Source organism: Thermobia domestica, chromosome 6 (genome assembly GCF_964235325.1).
Source record: "Thermobia domestica chromosome 6, izTheDome1.hap1.1, whole genome shotgun sequence".
Classification (NCBI taxonomy): Eukaryota; Metazoa; Arthropoda; class Insecta; order Zygentoma; family Lepismatidae; genus Thermobia; species Thermobia domestica.
Window position 1 is genome coordinate 41,592,552 of NC_137459.1, and position 21,762 is coordinate 41,614,313.

General features: G+C 40.5%; 1 protein-coding gene across 2 annotated transcripts in view; it reads left to right on the top strand.

Annotated features, from left to right (window-relative positions):
- The first annotated feature begins 215 nt into the window (after window positions 1-215).
- LOC145687961 (uncharacterized) overlaps window positions 216-21,762 on the top strand; it is a 104,742-nt gene continuing 83,195 nt past the window's right edge. For both annotated transcript variants that reach the window (XM_081761568.1, XM_081761569.1), the window contains exon 1: window positions 216-361. In XM_081761568.1, coding sequence (XP_081617694.1) covers window positions 337-361 — 25 coding nt within the window. In that variant the 5' untranslated portion in view covers window positions 216-336. The remainder of the gene's footprint in view (window positions 362-21,762) is intronic.

Here is a 21,762-nt window from a genome sequence, read left to right on the forward strand (position 1 = left end):
TTTGTTTGTTTTTTACATTTTGTGAGTCTGGCAACCCTGATTTGGATGTAGTTGCCAGTTCTCAAACTACCCATCTACTGTGTATTCTTACACACACACACACACACAACTGTTCTCGAGTTTACACATGACGATGCGCAGAACTAGTGCGTGGCGGTAGTCTACACTCCAGCGTCTTGCCTGTGTAGTATGTGTAGAAGCGTCGAGAGCAGCAAGCAACTTGAAGGCAGTGTGCGTCCAGCAGCGTCCAAAGTGACAACTTGAATAGTGATCGCGAGTGCAAGGATATTGCGCTAATTGGAAAGACACGGGTTACATCGAAGCAGCTGATTAGAGATGGCGAAACGGGATCCGTCAAAAGGTGAGATATTAATTTCTAATTTATTATGTTTATCTTTTTATTGAAAATTGTCTTTTCTTTTCTCTCTCGCTCGACATTAAGCTCATGAAAAATTTTAAACGATTTCTGCGGAATTTCTTTCGATACGTGTTCAGCAAGAGGAAGATGAACAGAATCCCACAGCATCTCAAATTTTTGCTATAGATTATTTATCCGAAGAATAAATAAATATATGGTTGATCTTAATAGATCATATTTAAGACATTATTGTGTTTGCATTATATACAAAATTGGGAAATTTGCTAGCGTTACGGTGTTTGTTTTCTGATCTGTAAATTCATCGATGCTAGTAATGCATGCATAAACGTTGCTCCGCAACTTAAAATCCAAGAAGGCAAATAGAATATTTCGGTATTATGTCAATATTTAGAAATATATATCGCGAATATTGTTTTCTGATATTTTTCTTCGACATCTTCCTGAATTTGAAATGAAAGTGTGGGAAAAAGCAACAGCTAGTGATTGACAAATATGTCCGCGTAAGGGAAACGGAAAATGTTGTTTTATTTATTACTAAATATGTTATCTAGACAGTGGTGTTTGGTTTATTAATGTTAGAACATAGAAGAATATGTTTAGTGCACGTTATGTTCCTAGTAACATGTGTTACATATTTAAATAAATGTGTGCGTAACGTCAGGTAATCAGCAGCATGGTTATTTCCGACTTGCGATTTTTTTTTTTTTTTTTTTGAGTAATTTTAGCTGATTGTGCAAATTTTTTCTTAGTTATTAATTAATGCATGCTAATATGTTGCTCAAAATGACGACTGCTGATTATCCAAGTAATAGTGACATGTTAATATTAATTGTTATAATTTCGATTTTCTCGTTTTTATTTGTCAATAGTTTAATGAGCTAAGCATCTTAGTAGTATGAAGTTTTTTCGTTTAACATTTGTTCCTAATGTTACCTTTTTTCGGAGTTCGTGTTGTACAGATTTATTCAGATCTGGTGTGATTAACGCATGGTGGTTAATATAATTTTCTCGTGTTTCGGGTTGAAAATTTTTGGATAAAAGTGATCGCTGATTTTCTTTTTGTTTTTTCTTCTTTTTTTAAAAATAAAGGGATTTGTTTTCGGTGACTCTTAGGGTTAGCAGAACTTTGAAATAACCCTGAAAACAGCTGGGATAGAGTGAACATAGTCTGATATGTGTCACTTTGTAGTATGACAGATTTATTTGAGCCGGTACAGAAAGTGGGGCGGTGCGCAAGTTCAAATCATGACAGGGGGTACGGTGGTTCAGTGGTAGAGCGCTTACCTCTGGTTCGTGAGGTCCCTCGTTCGATTCCTGGCAGGTAATGTTGTGGTGGACAATATCGTGTTCGTAGATTCTCTCGTGGTACTCCCGTTTCCTCCCACTCTCTCATTCTACGAATTCCATCATTCACTTGCTTTAAACATCGTGTCCCTTAGCCTAACAGGCACAATCGTAGGACATTAAACTCAAAGATCTCATTTGATTTGTTTTCAAATCATGATATACTTCCATGCTTGTCGATCATGTTTCATTACATAATTTAATAACAAAATAATGTCCGTGTGTACCGTTGAAGGATCAACTTAGGTGAAAGACTGTTATACGAATTAAATGAGGTAACGCGGAAAAACAAGATTTTCGTGCTGATGCATGCTTTGTGTGAGTCAGGGGCGGATGTAGTGGAGCCGATCGGGGCGATTTCCCCGTCCCAGAAGATGAAACTTTCTTATTTGATATAAAAGTCAAACCCATCCCAGAGTTTGAAGCTCTTAGTAGCAGTATTACAACCTATCGCCCCCCCCCCCCAGGAAGTCCGTCCTGGAACTGCCCCTGGTGCGAGTGGTCCCAGGTTCGGTCTTTCGGTGTAGTCCGGACATCAAAAGCCCATCGGGGAGCCACTTGAATTAAGTAGTCAGACTTGGTTGGTTGGTTAGAAGTGAAATCTTAAATTTTACGTCCCACGCTTATGCCGGCTAGGCTAAGGGAGACGGCGTAGATGGGAAATGAAGGAAATGGTGGAATGAAGAAAGTGGAAGGAAATGGGAGAAACCCAAGAAAACCCACGCACACGGTGTTTGTCCACCACAAAGCTGTGATGGACACCTGGTTTGGCGTGAGCTGGGATCGAACCAAGAACCACATACACGAGAGGTGAACGCTCTACCACTGAGCCAGCGCGGCTCCTTACCTAGATTGGAGTTTAGCGTCCTCTTCAACACCGAAGCTCTACGAGACATGGACAATAATTTATGGCAGAATCCAAACCATGATAATGTGTTTGAATTTTCAGGATCTCTCACAAGGAATCGAACCTGGGACTCCGTCCCAAAAAGCGCGTTAGCCAGCCACTAGAACAGGACGCTATTATTATTATTATTATTATTATAATTATTATTATTATTATTATTATTATTATTATTATTATGGAGTAGTACCATCAGTGGCGGATCCAGGGGGCGTTCTCCCCCCAGAAGAGGAAACTTTCTTATTTTATATATATAAATAAAACCCATCCCAGAGTTTAAAGCTCTTAAAAGTAGCACTAAGTAGCAGTATGACAATCCTCCCCCCCCCAGAAGTCGGTCCTGGATCCGCCCCTGAGTACCATTCTCGTCTAAAAAGCCAGATATAATTGCTTCTTTACGAGCAGATGCTTTGACCAATCATCGTCCAACCTTGGGGTACACTATCTGACCGGCCGTAGCGTTTTACCAAGAAATTTTGCTTAGTTGTTGGTGCAATAAAATAGAATCTAAAAAGCAAATTCAAAGTCCAATGCAATTGTTACTAAATTTCGGTGTCTTATTTGTTCTTCCACTGTGTAACTCGATTAGTGAGTTGTGTTTGGATTTTTTTTTTTTTTTTGGACAAAGCAATTCACATTCCGTGGGTCGGATAATCCATTAAAGTACACTCCGGCAGTTCAGTTTTAGTTGGATGACGTGTGGTCAGCACATTTGATCCCATTGCCACTTTTTCTGACATTCTAGACCAAACTTCCGTACTCAGATTCATATTTCCCTGCTGGTCTTGGTCTTGTTGCTAGCATTCACGTCATTGGGTTCTGGTGTTAAGCGCCTTGAAAATAAAATGAAATGCAATGAAAGCTTTTAGTTCAACGTCCCGCGATTTTGCTTTTAGGCTAAAGGAGAAGCATTCACGATTTAGGCAAGTGAATGATGACGGAATAGGTCCTAATTGGTGGAATGAGAATGTGAGAGAAAACTGGAGTACCTCGAGAAAATCTACGGGCATGATGTTGTTCACCACAAACTTGCTTAGCCGGGGATTGAGTCAAGGACCCCACGCACCAGAGGCAAACGCACTACCATTGAGTCACCGTTCCGCCACGGAGAACTGGATAAAGTAAAGTGATTTCCCACTATAAGAGCCACTTGAAATTTGAACACATGGCGGTGGTTCTAGTTCCACCCTAAACTGTAGGTTCATGTCTTATGTTAGCTCGATGTTGAAGATTGACGCTAAATCACAATCCAACCGTTCATACATTCAAGTAGCTCCAATATGGTTTGACTGCACTTGTTCATACCTAGAATAAAATTCGGGACCACATACATTGAAGCCACTGCCGCCAACCATTTTGCTTCTCAGGAACTCTTTTCGTACGCCACAGAAATGAGTATGGTAAATGAAAATTAAATGAAATCTTCTCAGTTTAACTTCCCACGATTATACCCTTTAGACCAATGCAGACGGTGGTTAAAGTAAGTGAATGATGGAAGAATCGATGAAATGATAATGTGTGAGGAAACGGGAGTACTCCGAAAAAAAAAAACACAGACACGATGTTATCCACCACAAAATTATTTGGCCTGGGATCGAACCAGAGGCACCCCACACTAGAGGTAAATACTCTTATCACTGAGCCACGGTGCCCCCAAAATTTAATGAGATCTACTACGTTTACGTTCTTACCTTGGAAGATACAGTAATAGTCGAAAGTAAGAGATCGTGCAAGAATTTGTGGAATGAAAATGTGGGAAAAATTAGGAAAGCGCAAAGAGATCCAACAACATCGATGTTGTCCATCACAAGCACCAGAACCAGGGGCCCTCCGTATCAGAAATGAACGCCTTTCTGCTGAGCTACCATAGTCATCCCCGAGCGTAGGAGACTGATGCAATGACTCAATAATAATACAGTAATTTCTCAAGTGAAGAAGGATCGTGGGTTCGATACAAGGCATGTGAACTTGTGATGGGAAACATCGCGTTTGTAGTGTGCTTTCCCAATCTTTTTGAGTTGTACGTCCCACGATAATTCCGACTAGGCTAAAGGAAATGGTGATAAGAAATGATATGAACTGGTGGAATGAAGAAAGTGGGAGGAAACGGAAGAACCCCGAGAAAACCCACGCATACGGTGTTTGCCCACAACAAAGCTAAGTTTGCGCAAGCTGGATCGAACCAAGGATCCCATACACCAGAGGAGAACGTTCTACCACTGAGCCATCGCGGCCCCGAGTAATGAATGCAATGGTGCAATGAATAAAGTGAGAAGAAATCGGAAATCTCTGAGAAATCTCACGACACGGTGTTTCTCCACCACAAAAGTCCACTTGGCGCGAGCTGGGATGGAACCAGGGACCCCCAAGCACCAGAGATGAATGCTCTACCACTGAGCCACCGTGGGCCTGGTTTTTTCCAAAATCGTCCCGTTTTCCATCACCTTTCTGCTCCATCAGTTCGAATATAACACTAATTTTCGTCAATTATCCATTTTCTTCAGCATAATGGCGTAACGTACCGTGCACTAATTAATATTTCATTTTTTAATTCGTGGATACGAATATCTTTTTGATGCGAGACAGCAATCGTACTTCCTTACCGACTTTTTAGTCCTCTTTGCAGTACGTGATTCCAGGTTCGATCTCCGGTGCGAAAGCATTCTTGACAGCATTACTTTGGTTCGAATTCCACCTGAAACATTAGGTTTACGTCTCATATAGCCTTTGTGTTGAAAAGAGACGCTAACAAACAAATGAACGAACGAAACAAATACTAGTATCTTTTTGTATCATAGTGTCGGTTATACCTCCAATAGGGAAAACTCAGTGCTATTTTACGAAAAAAGTTTTTCTCTTTCTCTCTTTTTTCTTTTCTTTTTTTATTTTTTTATCGGTACGTTCCAGTTTTAATGCTTTAATCGCACAAATTGCAATTGATCGAATTTTATAGTCGTTTATGTTACTGTTGAGCGTTTTGTGACTTTTGTTATGGGTGCATACGCTGGCTTGTCTTAGGGGGGCCCGCGGTGGCTCAGTGGTAGAGCGTTCACCTCGGGTGCTTGGGGACCCGGGTACGGTTCCAGCCCACGCCAAGTGAACCTTGTGGTGGACAAGCACCGTGTGCGTGGGTTTCCTCGGGGTTCTCCCGTTTTCTTCCACTTTCTTCATTCCATCATTTCATTCATTACTCATCATCACCGTCTCCTTTAGCCAAACCGGCATAACTGTGGGACGTAAAACTCAAAAGATTTTTGTCTTAGGGGCCCTGGTAGCACCCAAAATTTGCCTGTATCCCCTAGAATATGGATATTTTTCTTGGATATATCACAATTAAACACGTAGCCGAACAGGCCCCAACTAAGTCGACCCCACTGTCCTGGGTTTGATTCTCTCTAGGGATGAAGAAACATGTCTTGCCTCAGCATCGTAAAGTAATGGAAGAGCTTTCAGAATTGCGGGGTTGTGAACTCCTCTAGAAAGCCAGAAATAACGACATGGGAGCTGATGAACTGATAATGTAACACATTATTATTATTATTATTATTATTATTATTATTATTATTATTATTATTATTATTATTATTATTATTATTATTATTATTATTATTATTATTATTAAAAGAAATTTCAGAACATAGACTACTGTGATGCGCGGTAACTTGGTGAAACTCCGATCGTATTAACTTATAAAACCACCCCATTCGGCTGTGGTCAGGGGGTCACCTGTGGGGCGGGGGGTACCGAGACATGTCAAAATAATCCAAAATGGCCGATATTAGTGTCAAATCTAAAGTTTTCGCGGTCGATGATATGAATGGTGGTACTCTCACAACCGTTGAGTTCCAACTATAGCTTCCATCGGCTGGGAAGCAGGGGGTCTCAGGGGGGAGTTTGCCGAAACATGTAGAATTAGTAGAAAATGACCGATATTAGTTTCAAATCCATAGTTTTCGCGGTCACTGAGATCAATCGTATTAATTTTCAAATTCACCCGATTCGGCTGCCTGGCGGGGTCACGGGGGAGGGGGGGGGGAGGATACCGAGGCATGTAAAAGTAATCCAAAATGATCAATATTAGATTCAAATCGTTAGTTTTCGCGGTCATTAAAATGAATGGTGATAATCTAAAAGGCGTTGACTTCGAAATATAACCCTCATCGGCTGGGGCCAGAGGCGATTTTTTTTTCAAAATTCGAACCAGGGAGTTTCAGGGGGTGTTTACCGGGATGTGTAAAAATAGTAGAAAGGTATCGATATTTTTTCTTTCGTTGTTCAGTTTGTTTACATAGAGATTTTATCTGACCCTTGCGAAGAATGGGTATTTCAGCTAGTCTGGAGTAACTGAAAAAGGAAAAAGGAGATGATATTGCTATTTTTTTCATTCAATTGAACTTTAGCGTCTCTTTCAGCACCGAGGCTATTCGAGACACGTATGTACAGTTTAGAGTGAAAACCGAACCATCGTAATGCACCTCAAATTTCTATGCTTTTCGATCGGGTGTTGGTCCTAAGACCTCCTGTACCAAAGACGGGAGCGCTAGTCACTAGGCCAGCCCTCTGTCATCTGTGAGAGAGTATTAGAGGGAAAAGATATGTCTTGGTATTTTTATTCTTCATTAGATAGGCTGAAAGAGTTTTGTTCTGGCTGTTCTATCTAGCACTGAAGTAGAAGGAAAAAGAGGAAGTGAGGAGAACGAGTGAAAAAAGAAGATATTTGAGCGGAAGAAGGAATTGATTATGGTGCTAATTTATTTTTCTCGACCTTGTACTTCTTTTCCTTCCTCCTTTTCTTTCCTTCTTACAATTTGTCTCTCCCTGTCTTTCAACCACCGCCATTCTTCTTCTCCATCTTATTTTTCACTACTCTTCCTATCTCGTTTTCTTAAACACTGGTCTCGCGTAGGGTAATGCTCTCGTCTTTGGTGCAAGGAGTCCCGGATTCTATTCCCGTCTGTTCAAAAATTGTAAAATCTTTTACAGGCCACCTATTCTGAATGAGGCCTTCCTGGGATTTCCTCATTCACACAAGGCAAATGCCGGGATGGTACCTAACATATAGGCCCTAGGCCGCTTCCTTCCTCGGATAATGTGATCGCCGAAGGACGTCATCTCTCATACACGACAGGCTAATAATGTCCATAGATGCCGAAAGCTCAGAAATCTAATCCCTAATCCACTTTTTCATACACTATCTTCATTTTTATTCTCTGGATGCTCGGTTCCCGGTGGGAAATCATGTAGTTCGGATACCATGTTAATCAGTAGTTCCCGTCTCATATAGGCTCGCTGCTAAAAGGGACGTTAAACTCAAAACCAACTCAGCTCAACTCGTTGTACACAGCGACTCACTAGTACAGCGCTCAATTGTGGTGCGAGTAGCCCCAAGTTCGATTCTCGGCCATGTTACTTTCTGGTGAAGAACATCGTGTCTTTTGGTTCTCCTTAGGATTCAGCTCTTTCCTCCCAAATTCCCATTCCACCAATTCTTTTATAAGCATTCACTTTGATTAAGTACCCGTGTCTCTCAGCCTAAAGAGCATAAGTGTAGAACGTTAAACAAAAAAATGTATTTCTTGTTCTCCATTTTACTCAAAAGTACTCCGTCTCCTTGTTATTCTCTCTCTCTTTCTCTGTCCGTTTCACACACACAAACACACAACCAGAGTTTGTTATCTATCTTTTATTTTCCTTATCTTTCTCTTATTAATCTATTATTTCTCTTTTATTCCCATTCTATCGCAACGGACGAAGGGGAGAGAAAGTGCATTCCCTTTATTTTTTAAAATAAAAAGCAACAAAAGAAAAACGAAATCTTTAAGTTATACTTCCCACGATGGTGTCTTCCCGTTGTGCCTACTTCCCGTTATGCCTACAGGCCCTCCAGCACTTTGTAGAAAATATTTTTAATGATCTTATCTGTAGGCAGAACGGTAATTCCCGTTGTGCCTACTTCCCGTTCTGCCTACTCTTTCGAGACGGGGAATTCTGTGCAGGGAGGGATCTTTTCTAGGGATTTTTTCTTTAGTAATTCTAATAGATTCTGTAAGAAGAATAACTATTCCTTTAAATTTCATCATATATTTTAAATGTTATCTTACTTGCTCTTCTCAGAAAAAATGACTAGGTACAGTTTTGTTATTAGCAGCGTTATTCACGTCTACTTTAGTAGAGATGTGTTTTTTTAATACTTACAGAGAAATGGAAAATTAATTGATTCAGTTACAAGAAAATAAACTTATTTCGGTCTAATATCAAGTCTTTCACAACAAAATTTTATTCAGTTTTCCAGTAGTTCATCTCCAACATTCTAAGGCTCGCAGTACGTAATAGGTGCTACAGTTCACATCCTCAAAATATATTTGGCCATATATTAAACAAACAATGCAAGAAGATGCATAATTCGGTCTCTTTTCTTTTTCTAAAAAAAGCCTTTGTCTTCTACATCACAGATCTTTTTCCGGCATCACCTCTATATATGATCAGGTGCTTTGTCCTCTATACATGATTCTGTATTACACGCAATATGTCGTACTTATATTGTAAAAAAAGAAAAAAATGGGACCGCAATGGCTCAGGGGTAGAGCGTTCACCTCTGGTGCATGGGGTCCATGGTTCGATCCCAGCTCGAGCCAGGTGAGCTTTGTGGTGGACAAACACCGTGTGCGTTGGTTTTCTCGGTGTTCTACCGTTTTCTCCTACTTTCCACTATTTCATTCATTTCTCATCATCACCGTCTCCTTTAGCCTAGCCAGCATTACCGTAGGACGTAAAACTTGAAAATTTCATTTCATTTCATTTATACTGTCAATGTAAATACTAAATACCACATATCGTCAATATACCCAATGTAATTTAAATAAAGATCTCATAATCGTTGTTCAAAATGTAAACAGTATGCAACCACATCTATGTAAGCCATCAAGCCTATTACACGTGGTTCCAGCCTTCCTAATAATCGTAAATATCTGTGATTTTATTCTGTATGTGACCACACAAATAGCATTTTAATTTCGATTATTTTACGGTAAAAATATTCTGTGAAATGTAATGGAAATTCAGAAGGAGCCTTCTTTGCGAATTTCTCAGAGTTTTCATTCTCACCGTCGTGAGTAATCCGATTGGGTAGAGAAGCGTGATTATCTAAGCAAACTCATCACCAACAAAACGCCGAACACGTATTTCATACTTTGACCGTTTCTGATTTTGAAAACACTCCTGTGTAGACTATAAGTCATTACTAGGCACCTTGCTTATCACACTGACACTAACAAATCATATATAATAACTTTTTAACGTAATAAGTAAAAGCTTGTTGTGATTCTTATTGAAACGTTTATGTTGCGAGCGGAGCAAGCAAGAAAATTTTTATCATATCTATTTCTTTGCAAACTAACAATATTGATTTAATCGGACGCCAATACGTTTTCAGGGCGACGCGTCGTTTACTGACTTCCCATATTTTTTCTTTCTTCTTGCTTGTTCGGCGACCCCTACTATTAGCGCTCAGGGCAACAGCCCCGCTCGTTCCCCTCTAGCTACGCATCTGATAAACTACTGGAAAACCGATTAAAATTCGGTTGTGAAATGAATTGATATTAGCCCGAAGTAAGTCTGTTTCGTGTTCGTTTCAGATACAATGTCAAACGGGTTACTGGCAACTGAATCAATCAATTCGAGGAAAGAGATATGATGGAGACAAACACTCTTTTTAAAGGCCGCCTTATGCATCCTCTTGCGTTGTTTGTTTAATAGTTGGCCAGACATGTCTTGGGGATGTGAACTGTGGCATTTTTTAGTACTGCAAGTCTTAACATGCTGGAGGTAAACTACTGGAAACCCAAATAAAATTTTGTTCTGAAATTGCTTGATATTAGATCTTTTTTTTTTTTTTTTAATGTTTGTTTCACATACAATGTCTAACATTCTTGCAACTGAGTCAACCAATTTTCCATGTATGATGAAACTTGTAGAGGTGGTGGTTGTTTTTACAGAAGCTTTTAGAAATACTAAAGAAATATTCCCTACAAAAATTCCTCCCTGCACATAATTCCCCGTCTCGAAAGAGTAGGCACAACGGGAAGTAGGCACAACGGGAATTACCGTTCTGCCTAGAGATAAGATAATTAAAAATATTTTCTTTAAAGTGCTGGAGGGTCTGTAGGCAGAACGGGAAGTAGGCACAACGGGAATGAACCCCCACGATTATGTCGGCTAGGCTAAACGAGACGGTGATGATGAGAGATGAATGAAATGGTGGAATGAAGAAAATGTGTGGAAACGGGAAATACCCCGAGAGAACTCACACACACGGTGTTTGTCCACCAGAAAGTTCACATTTCGCAAGCTGGGATTGAACCAAGGACCCCGTGAACCAGAGGTGAACGCTCTACCACTGGGCCACAACGCTCCCCGAAAAAGAAGAAGGAGACTGTTCTCTCGCTCTCACTTTTGCTGTCTCTGTCTATCTGTGTTTCTAGAAAAGAAGTTAAAGAAGGTGGAGCAAAGTGGAAGGGAAAAATGAGTGAATAAGCGAGAGAAAGTCGCCTGTATTGCATCTCTTTTATTCGTAGAAAGGGAAGGAAGAAGAGGAGACAAAGAAGATATTTATGTCTTGTGCTATATTTTCTTCTCGTGGAAAGGAAACAACGGTGGGGAAGATTTGATTCGATTTTGAGATTAATGTCCCTTTCAGCAGCAAAGTTATACAGGACGTAGACCTACTAATTAACGTGGAAGCCGAAGCACATGAGCTACGGCCAGATATCGAATCTGGGTCTCCCATACCAAAGACGTGTACTAACCGCTTAGCGACGAAAAAGCTCACGGAGGGGAAGGATGTATTGTTTGAAAGCTGTCAGTTTTGAGAAGAAAAGCGCCATGTTTGCAAGAAACGATAATATGTTGCCCAGTGGAGATAAAAGGGCAGAATGACGAACAGATGTTTTTTTTATGTGAATAATGTTGCCCTTAAAATGGAATGAGACGAGAAATAAGTTTGTTTTTGTTTTTGTCTCGCAAATTTTAACATGTCTAGTCTCATTTTTCTTTTGCCTCGTCTTCCAAATTTATGTATAGTACTTGACTTCTGGAAGTAATTTTAGCAGAATTTTACATTTAGTTACAGGAAATTCAATTGTTATATAACTGTTGCATAATTTAGCATTTCTTAAAAAAAAAAGACGAAAAAGAAAGGGAAAGAAAATCTTTAAGTTTAACGTCCCACGATTATACCTGTTAGGCTAAGATAGACGATGAATAAAGCAAGTGAATAATGATGATGATGATGGAATAATTGGTGGAATGAGAATGTGGGAACTGGAGTACCCTGAGAAAACCCATGGAAAAAACACAAATTTACTTGTCTGGGTATCGAACCAGGGACCCCACGCACCAGAAGTAAACGCTCTACCACTGAGCCAGTGAGCTCTCCTAAAAGAAGACAAGAAAGAAAGATCAATAAGGATCCATAATCTGTAACTTTCGTATCTTTAAACGTCGATAAATACTTCGATTTTCGTATTTAAAGTCAGTTACCATTTTTTCTAAGTTTTTATACCATTAGTCAAGTAACACTAAAATTGTGTTTGAAATCAAACTAGTGTTACCCGAGAGACGAGAAGTGTCTCGTCTCATTGGAAAGAGTAAATGCGAGAGAACCGCGTCCGATTCATGATAGGGAAACTAAGAAGTGGGGAAGAATGAAAATTAAAATACGTATCCTTTTAACAAATAGCTTTTCCCACTCTCTCTCTCTCCCCTCCCGATATAAACAGACTGAAAAATGAAAATGAAATCTTTGAGTTTTACGTCCCACGGTTATGCCGGTTAGGCTAAAGGAGACGGTGATGATGAGAGATGAGTGAAATGGTGGAATGAAGGAAGTGGGAGGAAACGGTAGAACCCCGAGAAAACCCACGCATACGGTGTTTGCCCACAACAAAGCTAAGTTTGCGCAAGCTGGATCGAACCAAGGATCCCATACACCAGAGGAGAACGTTCTACCACTGAGCCATCGCGGCCCCGAGTAATGAATGCAATGGTGCAATGAATAAAGTGAGAAGAAATCGGAAATCTCTGAGAAATCTCACGACACGGTGTTTCTCCACCACAAATGTCCACTTGGCGCGAGCTGGGATGGAACCAGAGACCCACATGCATCAGAGATGAATGCTCTACCATTGAGCGACCGTGGCCCTGGGTTTTTCCAAAGTCGTCCCGTTTTCCATCACCTTTCTGCTCCACCAGTTCGAATATAACACTAATTTTCGTCAATTATCCATTTTCTTCAGCATAACGGCGTAACGTACGATGCACTAATTAATATTTCATTTTTTAATTCGTGGATACGAATATCTTTTTGATGCGAGACAGCAATCGTACTTCCTTACCGACTTTTTAGTCCTCTTTGCAGTACGTGATTCCAGGTTCGATCCCCGGTGCGAACATTCTTGACAGCATTACTGTGGTTCGAATTCCACCTGAAACATTAGGTTTACGTCTCATATAGCCTTTGTGTTGAAAAGAGACGCTAACAAAGAAATGAATGAACGAAAAAAAATACTAGTATCTTTTTGTATCATATTGTCGGTTATACCTCCAATAGGGAAACCTCGGTGCTATTTTACGAAAAAAAGTTTTTCTCTTTCTTCCTTTTTTTCTTTTTTTTTTATCGTTAGGTTCCAGTTTTAAAGCTTTCATCGCACAAATTGCAATTGATCGAATTTTATAGTCGTTTATGTTACTGTTGAGCGTTTTGTGATTTTTGTTATGGGTGCATACGCTGGCTTGTCTTAGGGGGGAGCCGCGGTGGCTCAGTGGTAGAGCGTTCACCTCGGGTGCTTGGGGACCCGGGTTCGATCCCAGCCCACGCCAAGTGAACTTTGTGGTGGACAAACACCGTGTACGTGGGTTTCCTCGGGGTTCTCCCGTTTCCTCCCACTTTCTTCATTCCACCATTTCATTCATTACTCATCATCACCGTCTCCTTTAGCCAAACCGGCATAACTGTGGGACGTAAAACTCAAAAGATTTTTGTCTTAGGGGCCCTGGTAGCACCCAAAATTTGCCTGTATCCCCTAGAATATGGATATTTTTCTTGGATATATCACAATTAAACACGTAGCCGAACAGGCCCCAACTAAGTCGACCCCACTGTCCTGGGTTTGATTATCTCTAGGGATGAAGAAACATGTCTTGCCTCAGCATCGTAAAGTAATGGAAGAGCTTTCAGAATTGCGGGGTTGTGAACTCCTCTAGAAAGCCAGAAATAACGACATGGGAGCTGATGAACTGATAATGTAACACATTATTATTATTATTATTATTATTATTATTATTATTATTATTATTATTATTATTATTATTATTATTATTATTATTATTATTATTATTATTAAAATAAATTTCGGAACATAAAGTACTGTGATGCGCGGTAACTTGGTGAAACTCCGATCGTATTAACTTTTAAAACCACCCCATTCGGCTGTGTCAAGGGGTCACTTACGGAGCGGGGGATACCGAGACATGTCAAAATAATCCAAAATGGCCGATATTAGTGTCAAATCCAAAGTTTTCGCGGTCGCTGATATGAATGGTGGTACTCTCGCAATCGTTGAGTTCCAAGTATAGCCTCCATCGGCTGGGAAGCAGGGGGTTTCAGGGGGCGTTTGCCGAAACATGTAGAATTAGTAGAAAATGACCGATATTAGTTTCAAATCCACGGTTTTCGCGGTCACTGAGATCAATCGTATTAATTTTCAAATTCACCCGATTCGGCTGATTGGCGGGGTCACGGGGGGAGGGGGATAGGATACCGAGGCATGTAAAAGTAATCCAAAATGACCAATATTAATTTCAAATCCTTAGTTTTCGCGGTCATTAAAATGAATGGTGATAATCTAAAAGGCGTTGACTTCGAAATACAACCCTCATCGGCTGGGGCCAGAGGCGATTTTTTTTTCAAAATTCGAACCAGGGAGTTTCAGGGTGTGTTTACCCGGATGTGTTAAAATAGTAGAAAGGTATCGATATTTTTTCTTGCGTTGTTCAGTTTGTTTACATAGAGATTTTATCTGACCCTTGCGAAGAATTGGTATTTCAGTTAGTCTGGAGTAAAATGAAAAAGGAAAAAGATGATATTTCTATCTTTTTGATTCAATTGAACTTTAGAGTCTCTTTCAGCACCGAGGCTATTCGAGACACGGATGTACAGTTTAGAGTGAAAACCAAACCATCATAATGCGCCTCAAATTTCTATGCTTTCCGATCGGGTGTTGGTCCTAAGACCTCCTGTACCAAAGACGGGAGCGCTAGTCACTAGGCCAGCCCTCTGTCATCTGTGAGAGAGTATTAGAGGGAAAAGATATGTCTTGGTATTTTTATTCTTCATTAGATAGGCTGAAAGAGTTTTGTTCTGGCTGTTCTATCTAGCACTGAAGTAGAAGGAAAAAGAGGAAGTGAGGAGAACGAGTGAAAAAAGAAGATATTTGAGCGGAAGAAGGAATTGATTATGGTGCTAATTTATTTCTCTCGACCTTGTACTTCTTTTCCTTCCTCCTTTCTTTCCTTCTTACAATCTGTCTCTCCCTGTCTTTCAACCACCACCATTCTTCTTCTCCATCTTATTTTTCACTACCCTTTCTATCTCGTTTTCTTAAACAGTGGTCCCGCATAGCGTAATAGTCTCGTCTTTTGTGCATGCAGTCCCGGATTCTATCCCCGTTGGGGACAGTCTGTTGAAAAATTGTAAAAGCTTTTACAGGCCACCTATTCTGAATGAGGTCTTCCTGGGATTTCCTCATTCACACCAGGCAAATGCCGGGATAATACCTAACATATAGGCCCCAGACGGATTCCTTCCTCGGATAATGTGATCGCCGAAGGACGTCATCCCTCATACACGACAGGCTAATAATGTCCATAGATGCCGAAAGCTCAGAAATCTAATCCCTAATCCACTTTTTCATACACTATCTTCATTTTTGTTCTCTGGATGCTGGGTTCCCGGAGGGAACTCATGTAGTTCGGATACCATGTTAATCAGTAGGTCCCGTCTCATATAGTCTCGCTGCTAAAAGGGACGTTAAACTCAAAATCAACTCAATTGAACTCGTGGTGCACAGCGACTCACTAGTACAGTGCTCAATTGTGGTGCTAGTAGTCCCTAGTTCGATTCTAGGCCATGTTACTTTGTGGTGAAGAACATCGTGTCGTTTGGTTCTTAGGATTTACCTCTTTCCTCCCACATTCGGATTCCAACAATTCTTTTATAAGCATTCACTTTGATTAAGTACCCGTGTCTCTCAGCCTAAAGAGCATAAGTGTAGAACGTTAAACAAAAAAATGTATTTCTTGTTCTCCATTTTACTCAAAAGTACTCCGTCTCCTTGTTATTCTCTCTCTCTTTCTCTGTCCGTTTCACACACACAAACACACAACCAGAGTTTGTTATCTATCTTTTATTTTCCTTATCTTTCTCTTATTAATCTATTATTTCTCTTTTATTCCCATTCTATCGCAACGGACGAAGGGGAGAGAAAATGCATTCCGTTTATTTTTTTTAAATAAAAAGCAAGAAAAGAAAAATGAAATCTTTAAGTTATACTTCCCACGATTATGCCGGCTAGGCTAAAGGAGACGGTGATGATGAGAGATGAATGAAATGGTGGAATGAAGAAAGTGGGTGAAAACGAGAAAACCCACTCACGCGGTGTTTGTCCACCACAAAGCCGTGAAGGACACCTGGTTTGGTGTGAGCTGGGATCGAACCAATAACCCCATACGCGAGAGGTGAACGCTCTACCACAGAGCCACCGCGGACCTTATTATTATTATTATTATTATTATTATTATTATTATTATTATTATTATTATTATTATTATTATGGAGTAGTACGATTCTCGTCTAGAAAGCGAGATATAATTTCTTCTTCAGGAGCAGATGCTTTGACCAATCATCGTCCAACCTTTGGATACGCCATCTGACCGGCCGTAGCGCTTTTACCAAGAAAATATGCTTAGTTGTTGGTGCCGTAAAATAGAATCTAAAAAGCAAATTTAAAGTCCAAATGCAATTGTTACTAAATTCCGTTGTCTTAGCTGTTCTTCCACTGTAGAACTCGATTAGTGAGTTTGTTTGGATTTTTTTCACAAAGCAATTCACATTCTTTGGGTCGGATAATCATGCATTATACTACACTCAGGCAGTTCAGTTTTAGTTGGATGACGTGTGGTCAGCACATTTGATCCCATTGTCACTTTTTCTGACATTCTACATGAAACTTCCGTACTCAGATTCATATTTCTCTGCTAGTCTTGTTGCTAGCATTCACGTCATTGGTTTCTGGTGTTAAGAACCTTGAAAATAAAATGAAATGAAATGAAAGCTTTTAGTTTAACGTCCCGCGGATTGACTTTTAGGCTAAAGGAGACGATGATTTAGGCAAGTGAATGATGACGGAATAGACCCTAATTGGTGGAATGAGAATTTGGAGGAAAACTGGAGTACCTCGAGAAAATCTACGGACATGATGTTGTTCACCACAAACTTACTTAGCCGGGGATTGAATCAACGACCCCATGCACTAGAGGCAAATGCACTACCATTGAGTCATCGTTCCTCCCCGGTTAACTGGATGAAGTAAAGTGATTTCCCACTATAAGAGCCACTTGAAATTTGAACACATGGCGGTGGTTCTAGTTCCACCCTAAACTGTAGGTTCATGTCTCATGTTACCTCGATGTTGAAGATTGACGCTAAATCCCAATCCAACCGTTCATACATTCAAGAAGCTCCCAACATAGTTTCACCGCACTTGTTCCTACCTAGAATAAAATTCGGAGCCACATGCGCCAAAGCCACTCGCACCAACCATTTTGCTTCTCAGGAACTCTTTTCGTACGCCACAGAAATATCATATGAGTATGGAAAACGAAAATTAAATGAAATCTTCTCAGTTTAACTTCCCACGATTATACCCTTTAGACCAATGGAGACAGTGGTTAAAGTAAGTGAATGGTGGAAGAATCGATGAAATGATAATGTGTGAGGAAACGGGAGTACTCCGAAAAAAACACAGACAAGATGTTATCCACCACAAAATTATTTGGCCGTGGATCGAACCAGGGACCCCCCACACTAGAAATAAGCACTCTTATCACTGAGCCACGGTGCCCCCAAAATTTAATGAGATCTACTACGTTTACGCTCTTACGTTGAAAGATACAGTAATAGTCGAAAGTGAGTGATCGTGGACGAATTGATGGAATGAAAATGTGGGAAAATTAGGAAAGCGCAAAGAGAGCCAACAACATCGATGTTGTCCATCAAAAGCACCAGAAACAGGGGCCCTCCGTATCAGAAATGAACGCCTTTCCGCTGAGCTACCATAGTCATCCCCGAGCGTAGGAGACTGATGCAATGACTCAATAATAATACAGTAATTTCTCAAGTGAAGAAGGATCGTGGGTTCGATACAAGGCATGTGAACTTGTGATAGAAAACATCGCGTTTGTAGTGGGCTTTCCCAATCTTTTTGAGTTGTACGTCCCACGGTTATGCCGGTTAGGCTAAAAGAGACGATAGTGATGATAAATGAATTGAAATGGTGGAATGAAGAAAGTGGGAGGAAACGGAAGAACCCCGAGTAAACCCACGCATACGGTGTTTGTCCTCAACAAAGCTAACTTTGCGCAAGCTGGGATCGAACCAAGGATCCCATACACCAGAGGAGAACGTTCTACCACTGAGCCATCACGGCCCCGAGAAATGAATGTAATGGTGCAATGAATAAAGTGAGAAGAAATCGGAAATCTCTGAGAAATCTCACGACACGGTGTTTCTCCACCACAAAAATTCCACTTGGCGCAAGCTGGGATGGAACCAGAGACCCCCATGCATCAGAGATGAATGCTCTACCATTGAGCGACCGTGGCCCTGGGTTTTTCCAAAGTCGTCTTCGTTTTCCATCACCTTTCTGCTTCACCAGTTCGAATGTAACACTAACTTTCGTCAATTATCCATTTTCTTCAGCATAATGGCGTGACATAAGATGCACTAATTAATAATTCATATATTTTTTTTTAATTTGTGCATACGAATGTTTTCCGTGCGAGACAGCAATCTTACTTTCTTACCGACTTTTCAGTTCCCTTTGCAGTACGTGATTCCAGGTTCGATCTCCGGTGCGAAAGCATTCTTGACAGCATTACTTTGGTTCGAATTCCACCTGAAACATTAGGTTTATGTCTCATATAGCCTTTGTGTTGAAAAGAGACGCTAACAAACAAATGAACGAATGAAACAAATACTAGTATCTTTTTGTATCATAGTGTCGGTTATACCTCCAATAGGGAAACCTCGGTGCTATTTTACGAGAAAAGTTTTTCTCTTTCTTTATTTTTTCTTTTTTTTATCGTTACGTTCCAGTTTTAAAGCTTTCACCGCACAAATTGCAATTGATCGAATTTTATAGTCGTTTATGTTACTGTTGAGCGTTTTGTGATTTTAGTTACGGGTGCATACGCTGGCTTGTCTTAGGGGGGGAAGGGGGGCGCGGTGGCTCAGTGGTAGAGCGTTCACCTCTGGTGTTTGGGGATCCGGGTTTGATCCCAGCCCACGCCAAGTGAACTTTGTGGTGGACAAACACCGTGTGCGTGGGTTTCATCGGGGTTCTCCCGTTTCCTCCCACTTTCTTCATTCCACCATTTCATTCATTACTCATCATCACCGTCTCCTTTAGCCTAACCGGCATAACTGTGGGACTTAAAACTCAAAGGATTTTTGTCTTAGGGGCCCTGGTAGCACCCAAAATTTGCTTGTATCTACTAGAATATGGATATTTTTCTTGGATATATCAGAATGAAACACATATCTGAACAGACCCCAACTAAGTCGACCCCAGTGTCCTGGGTTCGATTCTCTGTAGGGATGAAGAAACATCAGTCTTGTCTCAGCATCGTAAAGTAATGGAAGAGCTTTCAGAATTGCGGGGTTGTGAACTCCGGTCTAGAAAGCCAGAAATAACGACATGGGAGCTGATGAACTGATAATGTAACACATTATTTTTATTTTTATTATTATTATTATTATTATTATTATTATTATTATTATTATTATTATTATTATTATTATTATTATTATTATTATTATAAGAAATTTCGGAACATAGACTACTGTGATGCGCGGTAACTTGGTGAAACTTCGATCGTATTAACTTCTAAAACCACCCCATTCGGTTGTGATCAGGGGGTCACCTGCGGGGCGGGGGATACCGAGGCATGTCAAAATAATCCAAAATGGCCGATATTAGTGTCAAATCCAAAGTTTTCGCGGTCGCTGATATGAATGGTGATACTCTCACAATCGTTGAGTTCCAGGTATAGCCTCCATCGGCTGGGAAGCAGGAGGTCTCAGGGGGCGTTTGCCGAAACATGTAGAATTAGTAGAAAATGACCGATATTAGTTTCAAATCCATAGTTTTCGCGGTCACTGAGATCAATCGTATTAATTTTCAAATTCACCCGATTCGGCTGCCTGGCGAGGTCATTGGTGGGGGTGGAGGCAGGATACCAAGGCATGTAAAAGTAATCCAAAATGACCAATATTAATTTCAAATCCTTAGTTTTCGCGGTCATTAAAATGAATGGTGATAATCTAAAAGGCGTTGACTTCGAAATACAACCCTCATCGGCTGGGGCCTGAGGCGATTTTTTTTGAAAATTCGAACCAGGGAGTTTCAGGGGGTGTTTACCGGGATGTGTTAAAATAGTAGAAAGGTATCGATATTTTTTCTTGCGTTGTTCAGTTTGTTTACATAGAGATTTTATCTGACCCTTGCGAAGAATTGGTATTTCAGTTAGTCTGGAGTAAAATGAAAAAGGAAAAAGGAGATGATATTGCTATCTTTTTGATTCGATTGAACTTTAGAGTCTCTTTCAGCACCGAGGCTATGCGAGACACGGATGTACAGTTTAGAGTGAAAACTGAACCATCATAATGCGCTCAAATTTCCATGCTTTCCGATCGGGTGTTGGTCCTAAGACCTCCTGCACCAAAGACGGGAGCGCTAGTCACTAGCCCAGCCCTCTGTCATCTGTGAGAGAGTATTACAGGGAAAAGATATGTCTTGCTATTTTTATTCTTCATTTGAGAGGCTGAAAGCGTTTTGTTCTAGCTGTTCAATCTAGCACTAAGGTTAGAAGGAAAAATAGGAAGTGAGGAGAACGACTGAAAAAAGAAGATATTTGAGCAAGAAGAAGGAATTAATTATGGTGCTAATTTACTCTTCTTGACCTTGTACTTCTTTTCCTTCCTCCTTTCTTTCCTTCTTACAATCTGTCTCTCCCTGTCTCTCAACCACCACCATTCTTCTTCTCCATCATATTTTTCACTACCCTTTCTATCTCGTTTTCTTAAACAGTGGTCCCGCATAGCGTAATGGTCTCGTCTTTGGTGCATGCAGTCCCGGATTCTATCCCCGTTGGGGACAGTCTGTTGAAAAATTGTAAAAGCTTTTACAGGCCACCTATTCTGAATGAGGTCTTCCTGGGATTTCCTCATTCACACCAGGCAAATGCCGGGATAGTACCTAACATATAGGCCCCAGACGGATTCCTTCCTCGGATAATGTGATCGCCGAAGGACGTCATCCCTCATACACGACAGGCTAATAATGTCCATAGATGCCGAAAGCTCAGAAATCTAATCCCTAATCCACTTTTTCATACACTATCTTCATTTTTGTTCTCTGGATGCTCGGTTCCCGGCGGGAACTCATGTAGTTCGGGTACCATGTTAATCAGTAAGTCCCGTCTCATATAGTCTCGCTGCTAAAAGGGACGTTAAACTCAAAATCAACTCAACAACTCGTGGCGCACAGTGGTTCACTAGTACAGCGCTCAATTGTGGCGCGAGTAGTCCCTAGTTCGATTCTCGGCCATCGTGAAGAACATCGTGTCTTTTGGTTCTCCTTAGGATTCACCTCTTTCCTCCCACATTCTCATTCCAATAATTCTTTTATAAGCATTCACTTTGATTAACTACCCGTGTCTCTTAGCCTAAAGTGCATAAGTGTAGAACGTTAAACATACATACATATATATATATATATATATATATATATATATATATATA